Source organism: Haemorhous mexicanus, chromosome 12 (genome assembly GCF_027477595.1).
Source record: "Haemorhous mexicanus isolate bHaeMex1 chromosome 12, bHaeMex1.pri, whole genome shotgun sequence".
NCBI lineage: Eukaryota > Metazoa > Chordata > Aves > Passeriformes > Fringillidae > Haemorhous > Haemorhous mexicanus.
The window spans coordinates 5,366,151-5,385,811 of NC_082352.1; the positions used below are offsets into that span (position 1 = coordinate 5,366,151).

The following is a 19,661-nucleotide window of genomic DNA, read 5'->3' on the forward strand; positions in this document are numbered from 1 at the left end:
TTAGAAGGAAATAAGGTTTCCTGGGGCATAAAGCAGGGAAGGATTCAAGTAAGGAATGCAAGCAGAAATGTACATAACTAATTAGTTCACAGAATATTTATGAGGAAATTTAGAGGCAGAGCATATAGATAAATAGCTGATATATAGATATGTGTTCTATTAGCAAAGTGCATCTTTACCCTGACCAGCTACCAGCTGGCCATCCTCACTTTGGACATTTGAATTAGAAGTTTTATAAAAGAAATAAGATTATTCTTAGAAATACTGTGTGGAATTCACTTCATTTGAGAACCTGAGTCCATCAGTTCTGAGCAGATTGGGACTATCTGAAATCTCCACTGGTTTCCCTGCATGAGGGCAGGTGAGAGCAGGGGTTTGTAACTCAGCATAATTTCAGTCAATCTTCTCGAGGCACATTTCTGTCTGGAATAAACTCTGAGCAGCATGCTCTGAGCTTCTGGCAAAGGTGCAGGGCAGGGAAGAGTGGAACTGTTTTCTCTCTGAAAAACAAAGGAGATGGCATTTTTTGCTTATTGCTGAAGGTATGCAAGAAAGAAGGTTTGGTGCTGAACTCCTAGAACCTGATTCGTATCCAGGATATCCAGCAATATTTTATCTGTGAAGGAAACATAAGATTAATTAAATTGCACTGTTAAGAAAATCAGTCTCAGAAAGCAATATGAGCTCTAAAAGTAATGACATTTAAATGCTTCTATAATAAATTCTGCTTTAATAAAAATCTTTAATAAAGCATTTTGATGTTTTGTCTATGAGTAAGGGAGGGATTTCATTTGAGCTATAAATTATTTTACTTCAATCATGAAATCATTTCAAATAAAAAGCCCCAAATATTCCAGACAACTCATCCTCAATCAGTCTGCTTATTGTTATTATTATTGCTGCTAGTCATTAGAAAATGTCATAGCTAATTATAATTGACAATAAGACCTTGCATATCTAAGTCAATATTTTTATAAGATTTTAATATGCATGAGATATTAGTGTATTAATATTATAATTGCTCTAAAGTGTGGGACAGATTCCTGACTGTTTTATGGCAGCACAGCTCCCTTGGTGAAGCTGGAATTGAGAAACACAGCAGCAAATCATGTCCTGGTACATTTGTTGTGTCTTAAATTTTTTTTCAGTCAATTTCTTTTCCTGCTTGTCCACTGCCTTATTTTTAAGTCAAATTCTTTTCTGTCATTCAAGGACACTATATTATTTTCTGGATTTTTTTTTTCTCATTGCTATATTTAGGAATTAAAACCTGTTACTTCCTCACAACAATTAAAGGCATTACAGTGCCTCAGAAAATCTGGAATCCTAATTAGGCTTGTGGTGCTTTGATCCACAAAAGTGCAGATCCAGTGGCATTTCATCACACTGTTATTATTCTAGAGTGTATAATGAAAGTATCAGAAAGATGATTCTGAGGTTCTTTGTTTTCCTACCTTTTTTCCTTCCTAGTGGTGCTTGCCACAAAGAAATGGAAAACCTTCACTCAAAATCTTTTAGAAGCGTCTTTTGCTGAAATGCTGGGTCTGCAGAACATGCTTCCCTCTTGGAGATGCTTCCAGAGATCACAAATGTTGTTTATCTATTGCTCAGTCTTGACATTTGGTACCATTTTTCCATTTGCTCCATGTTTGTTTGTTTGATATGCATTTGCCTTTTGCACAAAAATCTAACTGTAAAACTTCAAACATTTCTAGGTTGCCATTTCTTGCAGTTGTTAATAAGTGCACCGCTAGTAAGTGCTAAAACTTTAGCTGCATTTCTAATTTTGTGCTTGTAATGATTCCCCACTTCAGTACATAGCACAGCTAATTTACTGAGTGTGACATAACTGCAAACTTCCTTGAGACTTGTGTCCTCGTTAGAGATAAATAAGGCTCAATTAAACAGTGCTTTATCACAAATACAGGTTCTTTTCTGCCAGAAGTTGTTTCAGTTTGGTCTCTGGATAGATGTGTGGGTGGAAGGATATCAGCAGTGTTGCTTTTTTTATTGTTTTCCCTTAAGGATTTACTTAGGAGCATTGAACAATCTGGAATTGCTTCATTGTCATAAACCTGATATAACTTCAGCAGCTTCCAATACAGCCCTCTCAAGCAGCTCTACTAATACTTCATTTTGAATTATGTATTTGTTTACTCATATTGATGTGTCACATATATCTTTATTATGTGTCACTGTGAATATAAACCTCACTGTGGTCAGAATTAGATATGCAGAGCAGCCTCTAAGAACATGCTGTTTGCATCCAGAGCGTCTGCCAAGAGACAAGGACCCATAATTCTTACTCAAATATTACAAAGATGTTACAATTTCTCATTAGGATACTCATTCCAACTCTTTCCAAGTCTCATCCCATCCACTTGTTCCCATTGTTTTCATAGCCCACGTTTCTCTCCTCCTTCATATTCCATGCATTCACAGAATCCAGGATCACTGGGGATGGAAAATCCTTCCCAGCCCATGGAGTCCCAGCTGTGCCCGATGCCCACCTTGTCCCCAGAGCCCTGAGTGCCACCTCCAGCCCTTCCTGGGACACCTGCAGGGATGGGCACTCCCAAGCTCCCTGGGCAGCCCCTGCCAAGGCCTGAGCACCCTTTCCATGGGCAAATTCCTGCTGGTGCCCCCCCTGAGCCTGCCCTGGCCCAGCCTGAGGCCGTTCCCTCTGCTCCTGTCCCTGTCCCTGGGAGCACAGCCCGACCCCCCGGCTGTCCCCTCCTGGCAGGGAGCTGTGCAGAGCCACAAGGGCCCCCTGAGCCTCCTTTTCTCCAGGCTGAGCCCCTTCCCAGCTCCCTCAGCCCCTGCTGGGGCTCCAGCCCCTCCCCAGCCCCGTTCCCTGCCCTGGACACGCTCCAGTCCCTGCAGGGCTCTGTGGCCATGACAGGCCCAGAAGCGGCCGCAGCCCTCGAGGTCCCTCAGCAGGGCCAGCCCAGGGGCCGGGCCCTGCCCTGGGCCTGCTGCCACCCCAGGGCTGGCACAGCCCAGGTGCCACTGGCCTCTGGCACTCCTGGCTCTGTGCCCAGCCCTGTCACCAGCACCCCCAGGGCCTTTGCCACCAGCAGCTTTCCAGCCCCTCTTTGCCAGCCCAGCTCCATGGGGCTGGGGTGAGCCCAGGGCAGGACCTGGCACTTGGCCCTGCTGTCCCTCAGCCCATGGATCCAGCCTGTCCCGATCCCTCTGCAGAGCCTTCCTGCCCTCCAGCAGATCCACACTCCCACCCAACCTGATGTTATCTGCAAACTGCCTGAGGATGCCCCCAATTCCCTCATGCAGATCATCCATAAAGACACTGAGCAGGACTGCTCTGGAGCACACCCCTGGTGCCTGGCACCAGCTGGATGTGGCACCATTTCCCATTTCTGGGTCAGGCCATCAGCCAGGTTCTCATGCAGACAGGGTGCACCTGTCCCTGCCATGGGCTGCAGCATCTCCAGGAGAATGCCATGGCATCCTCCAACTCCCTCTCTGATGCTATAGGTGTGCTCCGTGTAATGAGCACTAGTGTTAGCCAGTGCATGGAGCATCTCCTGTCTCTTCCAGCATTTGTTCTTTGGAGCTAATGCCACTAAAAAGGAAGTGGTGACACCAAGGTGGAGCTTTCAAAGCATACACGTTGGGATTAAAGACAAACCAGCAATCAGAGTCATTTGGAATAACCAGAAAACCTTGAGTTTCAGGGTTGCTGAGTTTTTGGAAGGATGGCATGAGGGGTGGTATGGTTGCATTTCTCTTCACAGAGAAAAGCAACTTCCCAAGGATATTTTCTGGGAATCACAGCGAGGAACCTCAGAGAAAGAAAAAACAATTCTTATCTCATTTACTGCTCCTGTGTTGTTCACGAGTGGAATGCATTGTGGAAGACTGTTTACCTGAAGGGAATTGATAATTAGATTCTGGTGTGAGTGTTTTGATTCACTGACCAACTGGATCCACGTGTGTATGTCAGGACTGTCAGCTGACAGTCACAAGATTTGGTTGAGTGCTTGTGCAGGTTCAGTTTAGATGCAGTGTAATATAGTATAGAATAATATAGTATAATAAAGTCATTAGCCTTCTGATATCAATGGAGTCAGATGCATAATTTCTCCTGCACGTTGGGGGACACCTGCTTTGCAATAGGCTGGGGATTGTCTTTGCTTCCCAATCCTCTCCAGCCCAAAGGAGGACATGAATTTCTTTCAGCATCCTCTGTTCCCTTCAGGACAAACTTAGAGCTCGCTCAGTGGGGCCCACATTCTCATTGCAGCAGAGGATAACTTTTCCTCTCTTATCATGCTCAGCTAAATCTAAATAGAACAGGATCTTTTGATTTTCCCTTATAGCCAGGCTTGTGGTAGAAAAGGCCCTTTTCACACTTGTGAACAACCTTTGAGGGAATGTTTTGCTTTTCTGATCTAGTCTCTCCTTTCCAAGCCCTTTTGATCTGTCTGTGCACGGAGACGAGGCAATATCATGCAAATACACCAAGTGAAATAAGATACTTCTGCAGAAAATTACAAACCTTTCCCGGTTTTGCAAATGGATCTTACAATTCACAGAGTATCAGAGGTAATTACAGAGTAACTATTTGTGAAGCTGCTGAATAACTGCACTTCTTCATGGCATGAAAAATAGCAGAGAGGTTGCATTTGAATGTCAAATTACAGCCTGACCTCAGATAAGCAAAATGAGGGCTAACTGATTCTATCAGTGTGCATTGTACCTGTAAGAAAGGAATAGGCTCCCTTTTTAAAATTTATTATCAAGTTTTATAAATCAGTGTTGATCCTTTGAAGTTAGCAAAGTACCCAGTTGAAATCCCTGGTTTAATTGAAAGTATATTTTTATTTGGAATCCTAAATGATTTCAAATGTAGTAAATAATTCAGTATTGCTACTTACAGTGGCAAGCAAAGAGCTGAGTGCAGGGCTAGGTGGAATATAACTTAAAAAAAATTTGGTCTTTTTGCAAGCATGTCTCCATTTTCTGCATAATTTAGGTAATTGATTCAGGATCTGATTGATGCTGGGTTATATGAAATAATTTTAATGACTTATGTACCAAAAAAAAAAAAAAATCCCACAGAAAAAGAAAGTGAGTGAAAATAGGACCTGAAGAATATGGTGTATTTAATTAGCATTTTCTGGCATGGTGTGTGCATGTATCAAAGAAATGTTAATCTTTATTTCTTGCTTTGGTATTGTCAGCAACCTGAAAGTAAAGGCAGTCCTTTAGTCCCAAGTGATACATCTCATTTATTGAGTAAAACTAGGTGAGTATGGCTTTCCTGAGTCACCTCTTTACAGATGGAGTTGCTGAGCTTTGGGAAACTCTTAACTCCAAATCCAGCTTTGAAGAGGTGGATGATATTAAGCCACTTCTTGGTTAAACTTGTGACAGTCTCTCAGCGAGGAAATAAAGCTTTGCTCTTGCTTCATTCATCCTTCTGGAGCCCACATCAAAATACACCCAGGGAGCTGGAGAAGGGAGGCAAAACTTCTCAACTTCATTGTTATTTTTCTCCAAAAGAATGACTGAAGGAACAAACCTGAGAAATATGTTCCACATCCTTTCTCTTCCACGCTCCTCCCACACACATGTACACACAACCACTCGCCACAATCTGTGCTGCTCCGGAGACTTCCATGTGCTAAAGAAATACAAATTGAATAATAATTAGGAGGTTGTGTTTGTTTCTTGTCTTAGCACCTCATACAGGAACCTTCCTGCTAAGCACTGATATGTTTATATTGCTATTTCAATAATGCACCACTTCTCATCCTCTATAAAGACAATCATTCAATGGGAAATCGAAATCTTCCTGGTGAGCAGCTCTGTCTGGGTTTTTAGTTTGTTGTTTGAATTCTGTCCTAGCTCAGAAATAGCTTGTGTTCTGGTATTTTTAAGAGAAATGCTGGCAATTACTGCTGTCTTCCTGACAATTTTGGAGTGGGTTTCAGGCACTCAGCCTCTCTTGAATCAGATCATTACCCAACGCTGCAGACAAACGAGCCCAGTATTTGCTGCACTGTGTGATTTCTGGAGTTAGGCTTCAACATAAATAAAACCTCTGCTTCACAATAGCATCTGTGTATCTAAGGATTCTTTAAGTCAGATTTGTCAGTTTTATATGACAGAAAGATTGGTATAAGCTGTGGCATTCTAGAAGTAAAGGATTGCCTAAAGAAAACAACAGCGTAAACTCTAACAGGAGAAATAAACTTGTCCTGTGGATTATCTTAATAAAGTCATCAGATAAAACTTTGATAAAGTCATGGGAATTGGATCTGTTAAAATACAACTTAATAAGTTTGAAACATAAGGGATGTAAACCAAGCGCTGTTGTTTTTATTAAGTCAGTGATTCAGATTTTGATTTGATTTCTTTGTTAGAACTAGATTCTCTACTTCTAATTTAAAAGATTATTATAGTATAAATTTCCTTGAATCAGAGAAGCATGAAACAACCATTTCCAAACCATGTGGTGGTGGTGATGATGATGATGATAATCATAATAATAATAAATGAGTTATTTTCTAGGAATCTACTTTCTGTTCAGGTAAATTTTAGGTAAAATGCAAGACAGCTAATGATTTTTTTATAGAGAATGTTGAAGTGATTTTGGATTATTTAATTACCTAAAGGAAAACTGAACTAAACTGGATTTCTTTGAGTTAAATATATTATAAACTTCATTTTGGGCCACAATAATTCTCTTTATGTAAAAAACAATTTTATCAGTCAAGGGAAGACAAGGGGAAGTGTTTTAAGCAAGTTTATGAAGTCTTTAAGTGTTTATGGGAATTGAAAAGCTGAATTTTATTTTGTTAGTCATGGTACAAGACCAAAAATTATATTGATAAGCTCTAATTACTCCTAGAAGATATTACTGTGTGCAGTAACAATGTTGACAACACTCAGTGCTTTGAAATACAAATTTCCTACAATCCAGGCACATCTCAGTTAGGTAGGATTTTTTCCATGAAGGACAAAAAGTGTTGATCCCAATAAAAAGTGGTAAAGCATGGGGCTGTAGCCTCCAAAAGTTCAGGTTTGGAGACACTGAGTTGCTCGATAATGTTTGGGTTTTTTTGTTTGTTTGCTTTAATTTCACATTGGTTATTTGATCTGTCTCATCATTTTGGTATAAAACTCTGCAGCGTTTTTAAACCCTGAGTTGGTTTCAGTGGGTTATTCAGAGGACTACCAGCAAGTTGGGTATTTCAAGTATTTAACATTCCAGTAGAGTCTTGTGAACTGGGGAGAAAACAGAAGAGCTTTCAAAGTCCTTATAACCCTTGCAAACCTTTCAATATGCATTTCTAAACCCAGGTGGATTTTCCATTATTTTTGGAATTTTATTTATCAAACCAAACTAAGTTCCACTAGTTATTTTTGCATTGAGTCTTCCTTTCCTTGGATCTGCCTAGATGCTCCTTTCTGCGTGTGTGTGTGTTCTGTGCTCATCTGGATCTCACTGCTGGAGCTCAGAAGAGTTCTGTGCTCATCTAGACACTGAGTGGTGTCCTCTGATTACTGAGTCCTTCTGGGCAGCCCTAGCTTGAAAAGACTTTTAGTTAACTAGACCAGTGGAAATTTTGTCAATATTTTTCAGTCTTGCATCTCAGAGCATTAAATTTTCAAACAAAGATGATGTTTCTCAAGTGACAGCCCTAATGATACTTTTATATTGCAAAATTCAAGGTAGGTCTTTTTAAACTGTGCATCAAAATAAATACAGGTGATAAAGCTTTTAAAAGTATGGTTAGTTCCTTAGAGAGTCTGTAACTTTACCTCTTCTTTTATGATTTTGCATAAAATAACAGATTGGAAGTTAAGCAGTCAGTCTAGCTGTCTACCTGGTGCATGCAAGAAGATTCAGTCTCCCTTAAATCTACTGACTGATGGGTTTATTGGGCAAAAACCCAAACTAAACAAAAACCCACGCAGTAATTAAACTCAGTTTTGTTCCTAGTTTAGAAAGAACTGACTGTCCATTCATACAAATGAGGAAAAGTTCTGAATGTCCAATACTAACAAGTGAGACACCCAAGGGCCTGAAGGGCAGTGACCATGCAGTCAGGGCAGGTTGTGACCAGCCTGGATCCACTCCAATCCCTTCCTACTCCCAGTTCAATAATTTGGAGCATTGCCAGCAGATCTGGGTTTAAGCTTGGACATCCTCTGTTCATGTTTCAGCACACAGAGTCTGCAGACATGAAACGTATGGAGAGGAACAGATGGAACTGCTCCAACCTGATGGTGTTTTCAACCTGGGTTTGCTTAGTGAGGGCTCACTAATGTGTTTGAATAGGTGTGCTCAGGGTGGAGGAAAACACTTAGCACAAAGTGGAATTTCCCTGGTGTTGGGGAAGATGAAACAGGAAAGCCTTATAAATATGATTGCCTGGCAAAAGATTTTGAGAATATGGAAACTATAAGCGAGATTGAAATGAAAGCAAGCTTTGAGATCCCTCAGTTACTGAACACCTGGAAAACAATGGTGTGGCTGGCTGAAGGTAATCCCCTTGTGCTGAAACAACACCCTCTGCCTGCAGACAGCTCTAAGGGTCAGAGCAGACCCTGCTGACTTGGCAGAAGGGCCCAAAGAGGAGTTTTTAGGGTTTAAAATGTAACACAGTGTGGTAAAGTAATGATTCTTACAGGCTGTATGTAAATGCTGTAGGATTTGTATCTTGTACTAGATTGGTTAGTGAGAATTAGAATGTTCAGCACAGAAGAAGATTTATTGTATGGTAACGGGAACCTCGCTCTCTTACCCTCTTTTACCCTCTTACCCTCTTTTACTCTCTTATCCTCTTTTACTCTCTCATCCTCTTTCCCACTCTCTTGCCTTCTCTCTCTTTCCCACTCTCTGTACTCCCCTGTGGCTGGCAGCTCCCAGCAGGGCCCTGCTCCCAGGCCCTTGGCAACAAACCCCAAGTTCCACGACCTGGCTGCAGAGATCTTTCGTCTGTCTGTCCTGACTGTCCCACCCCCATCACTCCTACACCCTGGGGAGTTTGAGACAGCAACATAATGCAGTGTATTCAGGGTGGTGGGCAGTACAAGCTGGAGATACATTTCCCTCTCTCTCAACAATAAATTTCATCACAGTCACAGGAACCCTAAAAGGCAGTGGATATCCCCTTGTTTGGAGATTTCCAAACCAGCTGGGTCTCTCTTGTGTTTAGTAAATTAATTTTTTAAATGAATTCTCATCAAGTTTCTAATTATAATATCTTTAAATTTAATGTTTGTATTTCTGATGAAAGACAAACATTTTGGGGGCAGTCACAAGGGACATGAATAATTTCTTTAGAAGCTTATCTAATTAATTACATTTCTCTGTAATGTCTTTAAAATTTGAACTGCCATCATTTCATTAATTTAGATAAAAGTAAATCTTTAGTGTTTAAATATGACACTAGTGCTGAGAATTCTGATAAGCTTGAGATTCATTGTCTGTATTTTTATTAAGTGAAGATAAAAAAAGTGTTTAAAATTTTTGGAATTAATGATTTGCGTATTAGGTTTTATTTGGTTTCAAATACATTATTATTTCATGCCATAAGTGCCCCCCTCACCTGTTAGTAAGTAAGATCACAAGATGCAAAGTAACATAAATATTGCTCATATAATATTTTGGTGAGGGTTTCCTTTTCTTCTTTAATATTCTTTCCATATTAAAGCTTTTGTCTCCTTAAGATGGAAAACGTTGAAATCCTGATGTGTGGTGATCTTCCATGTCCTATCCAGGAGCAATTTTGATATTTCAGACAATCTCAGAGATGTAAAGCCTTTTATAGCACTGGTATAATTGAGTTTGCATTTTTAAAATTGTTATTTTTATGCCATTTCAGTGTCAGTAGAGCAATTGGAATTTGTACATTTAGATTTATGGGTGGAGCCTCCCATCTTGTGGATGTCTTTAGCACACAAGGAAGACACAGGGCTGTAAGGTATCAGGTTTGATTAGGTCTCAACAGAATTAACCTTGATGGAAACCACAAAACCCACAGTGTATATGGTGATTCTGCCTTTATTCATCTCTGTCACTTGTAGAGCTGCAACCAGTTGGTCCCTGAGCACTGGTGGGACCTGATCTTCTTGTACTTTGTAGTCATTTGTACTGAGAAGTGCACTGAATATTGAGATTTGTCATTGCTGATGATACAAATGAGGTAGAATGCCATGGTTGGAAAATAATATTCACCAGGAGATGGACTTTGACACTGGGGTTGAGGTACCTGTGGAGGTGTGCATGTGCTGTGGAACAGTTTATCAAACTCTCCAAATTAGCTGGTGACCTCAGTTTAAATCAAATTCATGGGCTTGCTCCTTGGGGAAAAATAATTTAAAATATTTATAAGTACTCTCTGAGAAAATTAACAACGCTGAATTGAGGGAAAGACACAGGCAGCTGCCTCTGAAAGCTATTCAAAGTAGATGAAAACTGTTGGTTTAGCTTTTCTTGCCTTACAGCTCATTCTACTCTTCACAATGATGAGCAATTTTATGCAAAATAGCCCTATATTATAAATAATGAGTCATTATTTCAGTAAAAAAAGTTCCCAGGTCACAGTTTTGGTCAGTGGTAGACGATCAAAGTGCTTTAATTGTCCAAATTACTGTCTAGTTTCCCCCCTGTCAGTCTCCCATCCATCTTTTTCCCAATGTGGGTCAGTACTTTAACTGTGTTTGCAATGAAGAAATAATAGATGTGCAGTCAGAACAATTAATGGAGTAAAATGTGCTGTTCTATGCCAAAGATAAACAAAGAAATAAATCTCTGCTGTTTGCAACCTTCCCTTTTCCATATATAATGGACTTTATCAATAAAACAATACAAACTTCATCAAAGAAAAATCTTACCAATTTAGACCAAGAAAGGTCTTCATTGAGCTAATCTCCAACAAATGCTGTTTGCAGCAGGGATCTATTTATTCTTTTCAGGCACCAAGCCCTGGCCATCCTTCTTCAGCTGGTGCTCCAACTCCATGATCCGTTGCAGATGAGGCAGCCCAATTAAGCAAGGGTGGGAGACAGGAAGAGCACAGTCACAGTGCCAGCACTGCTGTATTTAATTCCCAATGAAATGTGCTTACCTTGGGTATTTTGGTTTCTTTCCTCAGGGAACCACAGCCAGGTGTCCCGGGTGCCTGTTGCTATCAAAGTTCTGGATGTGAATGACAATGCCCCTGAGTTTGCATCAGAGCACGAGGCCTTCCTGTGTGAGAATGGCAAGCCTGGACAAGTGAGTATCCCAGGTTTTATGTGGTGTGAGACAGGGCTGGAGTTTCTCCCTGTCACCTTCTGTCATCTTTATTCCCAAAATGTGGGCCCATGTGTTCATGCTAACAGCTCTTAGCATGAACTCAAGATAAACCCATGATCACTTTCATGGGATGTCTTCTATAATTTCACTTTTGTGGGATGTGTTCTACAATGAAATAAACTTTTCTTCCCTTAAGGCTTAAATTAAAGGTGAGTTTAATGAAAGGTGAGTTTAGTTTTAAATCAAAGGTGAGTACTTTGGGACAATATCCTGAAAAAATCCTGAGTGTCTTTAAGCTCCCAACATCACACTCTGTGTAATGGAGCTCAGCACTTTGTAAGCTCATGTGTGTTAGTTGGTGAAAATATAATCCAACCTGAATTCCAATTCAATTATTGACCTACCTTGCAGCTGCTCCCAGGTAAAATTTAGAATAAACAGCTAAAACAATAAACCCATTTCCCCTTGACCTTATCTCAGTTATAATCTCTATTCAGTTCTTACTTTTCTATGACAGTTGGGAAAAAAATAAGACAGCAAATCAGAACTTAATGGAAAGTGAAGTAAATTGTAATTGTGTTTGAAGATGGTGTTGGAGAAGGGAAGTTCAAGTTTTCAATATATTAAAAAAATATAAAAATGTTATTACCTTCTTCATTTAATGAAGAAAAGCTTGGTGAAGAAACTCACACAACACTCTCCAAGGTGAGGTAAACAGCAACATGTCAGAGGCAGGATTTAAACTGTTAAGTCTTTTTCAAAGAAATGAAGCAGATTTGTTCAAAGGTATTCACTTTGAAGGACAAATGTACAGGAATAGGGAAGAATATCTCATATGCCACCTAAATGACAAGGTGAAGAGTAAAGAATATGCACAGACATTTAGAAAGTGATGCAGTGTAAATGACATGTACCTTTTGTCCAGCAAGAGAAACACTGGGTGTTTACAACAATTTGATGTTTTTAAACTTTGCAATTTATTTCTAGATGGTGACATTTTATGTAAATAAACAGCAACTGACAGCATGACATGGCTTGTTAATCCAACTATTCCTGTGTCTCATGTGGGTGTTAGACATTAAATTCACTGTTCTCCAAAGAAGGTTACCTGACAATAGAGTTAGAAGTTATTTTCTTTTTAGTAGGATTAAATGACAACCTATATTGCAGTGTATGACAACCCAGCTCTGCATACAGGATTGTATTGTTACAGAGGGTGATTTGAATTCTAGCACCCCTTTTTGTTCAGTAAAATGGTGTCAAAAATGTGCCACTTCAGGAATGAGAATTCTCTCTATGCACTGAAGAGGAGATGTGCCCTCATGGGCAGACAGTCATGTTACAGTTGGCAATTCAGTTCTTCTAGCTCAGAGTGGATTTCTGTTTAGCTCAGGGTGGATTTGTGATGCTGAGTAGTTGCATTTTCCAGGATAGATTAAATCCTAATGACTATGCCTTTATCCAGGATTCAGGGAGCTTCCCTAAAATCAGAAAGTTCTGTTGTACAGTGTTTTCTGACTGCATTTATCTGATATTCCTATTGAATTTCAGGTGGTTTATGAGATGGTGAAAAATGTTCACATTTCATGTTGGAATAAAACAAAAAAATGAGATGATTAAGAGTCAGCAGGTAAAAGAGGCTTTTGTTTAAGCACTTAGAGAAAACTTTCATTAAAGCATGATATTCTTTATCTACCATTGCCTCTTACACTCTTGATCTGATGGCAGATGTCACTCTTGAGCATGAATCCTTGTGTGAACTTTACAGATGGTTATTAAATATTTGGCTGCCAGCATGGATGAGGTGGCACTGATCCTGTAATTTATTCTGTGTTTAAACAAATAGCACTACTGGAACAGTAACCAGCCCAGAATAATCACCAAGGTTAGGTTCTGAACTGAACTTGTCATTCAAAAATCATCAACTCCTGTGAAGATTTTAGTAACTCCACTGCCTTGTTGTATTTTCTTATGCTTATTTCTATATTCAAGTTTTGGAAGAAGTCCTGTTTATAGGTCAGGATGTGGAATCCAAGAAACTACATATATTTCAGTTATGAAATTGGGGATATGAAAAAGATATTACTAGTAGCAAAAGCCTAATTTGGATGGTTGTCCAAAGCTTAAACTCAAATGTTACACATGCAGGAAAGGTGCAATTGTCTTAAGGTATTCCTGTCTGTTGGCATTTGCAGTTCCATTTAAATCTAAGTTTAAATCAAATTTAATTTACCATAAAGGAGATTATGTTTGAACTATTGGTAAAACCTTATGTGCAGCCACGAAAAACATTGCACCATCTCTTCCAGATCACTTTCTAAGTGCCCTGTTTTGGGTTCTGATATAACTGCAGTAGCAAGTACAGCTGCTGGTGAGGTGACACAGTGGATAAAAACTCTTGATGTGTAATGCTGCCAGATGAATTTTCCTTGCCTTGACCTAGCTCTGAGTAAAGGTACCACAGGCCAATAGGAGAGGAAAGGGAGGGAGAAGGAAATCTATTTTTTATGCATGTATTTGCGTGCTCCTTGCACATTTTTACACACAGCAGAGAGTTGCCAGAAATGTTTTTTGTCAGTTATAGGGGGGAGAAACAACAAACCCCAAAAATTTGAATGTACTGTTACAGTACCTCTAAGTTAGCCACAAATCAGCTCTTGCTATTTCCTATAATCCCTTTTTTTCTGCATAATTCCAATTGATAAAACCAGAACATTCATGGTTTGCTGACTACAGCTGTGCTGTTGATTGTTTTCCAACACAATAAAATTATTTTCCTGTAGACCTAGAACAAAACTTCTGTAATGTTGAGTAAGAAAAGTGCTTCACTCACTATTCTCCAGTCCATACTCAGACTTTTCCAGGGAAGTGCTGTTTGCTGGAACCAAAGCTACAAAATCTTCACTTGAGTAGTACAGACAGCGATATATGTGAGCTGAAGCCAGCTTTAAACTGGAGCAATATAAAACTGAGCACAGTGCTCCTCCAGCCTCCCACAATTTGTCTCTATTTTATTCACTTCTCCTACTAGATTGTTTTTCTTTCTAATGGGTGAAATCTTCAGGTAGATCTTTGTCTTTTCAGCTAGAGCCATCCCTTTACTGCCAGAACTTGCATTTGACTCTTCAGACAAAGCTAAAATTGCTCTGTAGTGACTCTACTGTTATGGTGCTTTGAATCTGCAAAATAATGCAGAAATAACCATGAACAGCAATAGGACTGCAAAAGCTTTTCCAGAGTTGGAAGATCAGTCTTATTAAGATTAGAAAAGTGATTATTAGTGATAAGGAACCATTCTAAGTGAGGTTAACAAGTTGCATCACAGGGACAGTCTTTGAAACAGTACCATGTACTAGAATTGCACATAGATAGTTATGATGTCTTGAAAATAACTTTGTTTTTCTATTTATCCTTGTATATATTATTTCAGGCACATGTGGCTTTGTAGAACTGCAATACAAACCTACAAATTAGAAAGTCAAGCTGTCCTAGGGGAGCATTTAACTATTCATTACAATCCAGGGCTGTCTGCTAAACAAAATATGCTGATTTGCTAAGTTTCTGCTAAATGTATGTACAGAATCAAATGCATGCATGAAGTATTAATATAACATCAAAGTTGGAATTTTACATGTAAGAATTTCAGAAATTTCAAGACTGAACAGCCAAAGGGTTATTAACTTTGGCTGGATATGTAGTGGAAAAAAAAAAATCAGTTCTTGTTTTCCTTATTGACCAATTTCTCACAGTGGAACTCCTTTGGGGGGAGCATGCTGTTACCAGGAAAGAAAAGATATCTGTAGTGGGCAAGAGGCCAATAGCACTTGGGATGTGCCAGCCCTGGGGTGGCCACAGGACCAACCCCTGTGCTGGCCCTGCTGAGGGACCTCCAGCACTGGGGACAGTTTTGGGACCCCCACAACAAGAGAGCCCTGCAGGGGCTGGAGCGTGTCCAGGGCAGGGAACGGGGCTGGGCAAGGGGCTGGAGCCCCAGCAGGGGCTGAGGGAGCTGGGAAGGGGCTCAGCCTGGAGAAAAGGAGGCTCAGGGGGCCCTTGTGGCTCTGCACAACTCCCTGCCAGGAGGGGACAGCCGGGGGGTCGGGCTGTGCTCCCAGGGACAGGGACAGGAGCAGAGGGAACGGCCTCAGGCTGGGCCAGGGCAGGCTCAGGGGGGGCACCAGCAGGAATTTGCCCATGGAAAGGGTGCTCAGGCCTTGGCAGGGGCTGCCCAGGGAGCTTGGGAGTGCCCATCCCTGCAGGTGTCCCAGGAAGGGCTGGAGGTGGCACTCAGGGCTCTGGGGACAAGGTGGGCATCAGGCACAGCTGGGACTCCGTGGGCTGGCAGGGATTTTCCCTCCTCAGTGATGGAAAACTGGGACTCTGTGGTTTTGAGATTCTCAGCCATGTTGAGAAACACAAATTAAGAGTTGGAGAATTACCTCAGTAATATTCCATTGCATGAGCACACAACACAGAGCAGTAAAATATGCCTATCAGCACACTAATAAAAACTTGGAAATGAGAATTACTGGACTTTTCTGACCCCCGTGGAGTAAAAGATACCACAGTTTAATATCACTGCATATTTATTATGTTTTCTGTTGTGTTGGGTTGTTTTTTTTTTTTTTAAGACCTTATCTTAATGCAAACACACAAAGAAATAAGGTTGCTATGGGAACTCTAACTCTTAATTCTGTGATGTGTGTGTGTAAAACAACAAAGGTAGTATTGCACTAAGCCTGTCTTTTGCATTTAATTTTTGGTGCATTTTCAGAGAAAGAAGCATTTTATAAACAATGTAGGGAATGGATGGAATACCAGTACATCCAAAATATTACAACAATCTGATTGACTGCAGCTGTTATGTGCACTTGCTCTTCCAGATTTCACTGTGCCATTATCCTTTTTCCCTACTGCTTTCCCATTCTCTCAGTGTTTGAAAAATTGAACAGCCATAAAATATATCTGTCTAAACATATCAGCCTTGTTCAGGATCCCAGCCCAAACTGCACTTCCCTATGGTGATGAATTACTGGTACCTGCTCCAGCCCTGGGCACATCACAGTGGGTGCTTCAGTGCCTGACACCTCTGCAAAGGGAAAGCTGAAAATCCTTCCCATCTGCAAATGGCTCCAGCCCTGCACTGGGACAGACAGAGGCTGCTTAGATATTTTTCCACTGTTTATATTTTTCCCACTTTAGGATCCACTATTCAGCTATTAAATGGAAGATCTACCTCAGAAAGTAAAAAAAGCAGAAGCTGAGCTAGGCCTGTTTTTTTTTTGTCCATCTATTCTAATACTTTCTGTTTGAAATACTGTCAAGGTTTCCACCTTGATATATGCAGTTATTAAAAAAAAAAAACAAACAAAAACCCTTATTTATGTGGTATTTAAGCAATCTTTTTTTTTCAGTAGATTTTTGATAATAACAATGATAAAGCTGACCTATCCAGAATATGATTAGGCTAGGAATTCTCACATTTCTTCCTAAGCTGGGTTGTCCTACAAATATCACTACTTACTCAAACACTTTTTTACGTGTATAATTTCAAATATTTATGTTTTGGTGTTGATCCCTGTGGTTATTTAGTAAGATTTTGTTCTTTCTTTGACTCTTGAAGAACATAAATATGATTTTGACTATTGTCAGATATATATATAATACAGACTGATAGTCCTTGTGGTTAAACCAGAATAAAATGTTAGTTATTGTCATTTTCTTAGAAAACGTGGAAATTTAAAAATAAAAGTCTATGAATTTGGACAGCATCAAACCCTGCTTCCATTTTTCACTCTATACTTTAAAATTTTCAGTGATTTGTAATTTGAATTTAATTGTGCAAGAAATTATTGGTGCATTGCTTTAGACATTGCAAATAAATACATAAGACAATTGTTATTGGATTCAATGGACATGGAAAAGGTCAATAATTCTAATTAAATTTCTTATGAACCTCATCTAACATGAGCTAACTAGTCCTGAAAGCCAGATCTGAGGGTGGGATCTGGATCCATGGCTGGTTTTGTTGCTGTTTCTCTGGAAAACCCTTGGCATGAAAAACAAGTGTACCAAATATTTTTAAATTCCCAACAAAACAAATCACAAAGAAACCCAAAAGTATCAAAGAAAAAACCCCAAACCTCCTGGTTATTTTCAAATAATATTTATTCCTTTCATAGTCCTGTGCAACTTTGTATGATTTGAAGATGATCAGCTGCAGCACCTGAGTAATGTAAAAGGTAAAAACTGTAAATGGAGGTAAATCCACTTCAGACACTGCAGTTGGTCATGTAAATCATATGAAGTACCTGATACAAAGTTACTTGATTATTCAAAGTTATCCAAACTACCCAAAGCACTCTTCTCACCTAATTATGTTGCATTATTCTAGGAATCATTAATTAATAATGATGATATTAAAAAACAAACAAGCATATCTTCCTAGTACAGGAGTAACTGAGGCTTTATTAGAATTAAGGGGAAAAAATACAGGCCTTGATATTTTCTTTTTTTCATTTTTGATTTTTTTCTCATCTAAAATTTTACATCCAAATTAATTTAAAAACTAATAATTATTCTATGAAGTGAAATGTGGGGTGGGGGAAGGAGAGAGGATTAAAAGTATATTATATATCCAAGTTCAGTAAGAAGCATGGTCATGTAAATGAAAGCTTGCCATAGGCAATAGGAGAGTTTCTGAAGTACAATTTTCCCTTTTTTGTTGAACAATAATTTATTACTTGTCTAAATCAGCAGCAGTTTCTGCTGGCTTCTCTTACCTTTCTCTCCTTATTTGCTTTGTTCTGGAACCACTTTAAAAGGGGCAGATAGGATTCCTCTACCCAAGGTTTTCATTCTAAATTCTATAAAAGCCTTGCAGAGTTATAAATTATCTTTTTAAATCTGGCATGGAGAGAAATGAAATGTGTCCAATAAATACAATTTTTTTCAGCACTGTCTGTTTATCAGGAGTGTGAAAACTTAATGAGCCCATTTATGTTGCAGGTAATTCAGATTGTCAGTGCTGTTGACAAGGATGATCCTAAAAATGGGCATTATTTCCTGTACAGCCTTCTTCCTGAAATGGTCAACAACCCAAATTTCACCATCAAGAAAAATGAAGGTAAATAGAACAAATATAAAATGTATATCTCAACAGGTTACTTTCAAATTGTTTTTTTTTTTTTTTTATTTCCAGTTACTTTACCAGTGTTTCCTTTGTGCAATTAAAATGTAAATAATCTGCTGAATGATACCTTCATTATATCACTTAAGCTATTTCCAATAAGGTTAAAGTAGATAAGAAGCAAGCAAAATGAATGTGGAATTTGGATCCAGAAGACAGCTCAGTGGCTTAAATAAAATGAAAGCATGGATTTGCTGCCTGTATTATTCCTATTAATTTGAAGTTCCAGAGATATGGTGTAAGATGAAAATCTGAAACTCTGTTGATAAATAACTGTTGATTTCTACATTGAGTGTTTATGGATGGAAACATAAAATTAAGTATCTACTAAATCTCCCAAAGAAAGCACCTTTTCAGCCTGCTTGTTGTGGGTATAAAGGTTCCAAAGTATTTTGGTGAGGAGCTCTTGCTAGAAAGAGAAATCCCTTAAGTCAGCAAAGCCCAGAAGGGCACTTTTGAGTCCCTGTGCTTTGGAGCACTTCTGGAAGGGCAAAATGTCATTTCACAGGGCTGTAGAAGGGACCATTCACAGGTGATGGAAAAAACCCCACTCATTTAATATTGTTGGGCAATAAATTTATACTGAGCCTGTTCTTTGGCACACAGATCAGTTTGAAGGTCAGGTGAGAGAAGGAGCCAGGACTGATCCCAAGAATGCTATAAAGAGTGCTCCATGTGTTTGTAGTTGAACATTCTGCAGAGTTGTTCAACCTTGGCTCTTTTTAATAAAGCACACCCTGCCAGGAATGCTAGTCAAAATCAGTTTCTTATTTGAAATTGTAAGAAAGTAAAGCCCTGGTTTGTCCATCACTAATAGGAAGATGAATGTGTGTGCTGTATGTGCAGGGGTGTGAAAGCAATGCATGAAATGTCAATAAAGAGGAAATGCTGTTTGCATTTTTTTATTCTATCTGTTCCAACCTAGAAGCATGATGACCCTGTTTTGCTAAATGACACTGCACCTATATTCTTAAATCTGCTTAAATATATCCTATATTTTCCTTTTCTTTAGATGTGTTTTTCTCTTCTAGCATTCACAAAGTGTGTCTCTACTTATATCTCTATTTTCATGTAGTAAATGAGTCTCTGTGTGTTTTCTGGAGAAGATAAAACAAATCTCTTCAAAATGCATTTCATAATCATCAGCAGTGTAACACAAATTGAATTAAGCATCCTAAATGTGAGGTGGTTTGCTTG

General features: G+C 39.3%; 1 protein-coding gene across 6 annotated transcripts in view; it reads left to right on the plus strand.

Annotated features, from left to right (window-relative positions):
• Positions 1–19,661, plus strand: part of CDH8 (cadherin 8) — a 160,073-nt gene that overhangs the window by 112,744 nt on the left and 27,668 nt on the right. For 5 of the 6 annotated variants that reach the window (XR_009487930.1, XM_059856979.1, XM_059856980.1 and 2 more), the window contains 2 exons: positions 11,133–11,254; positions 18,284–18,401. Coding sequence is in view for 4 of the 6 variants with exons in the window: in XM_059856979.1 (XP_059712962.1) it covers positions 11,133–11,254; positions 18,284–18,401 (240 nt within the window). In the remaining 2 variants the exon portion in view is untranslated. Of the gene's footprint in view, positions 1–11,132; positions 11,255–18,283; positions 18,402–19,661 lie in introns of those variants that run through there. The other variant, XM_059856984.1, reaches the window with a different exon arrangement.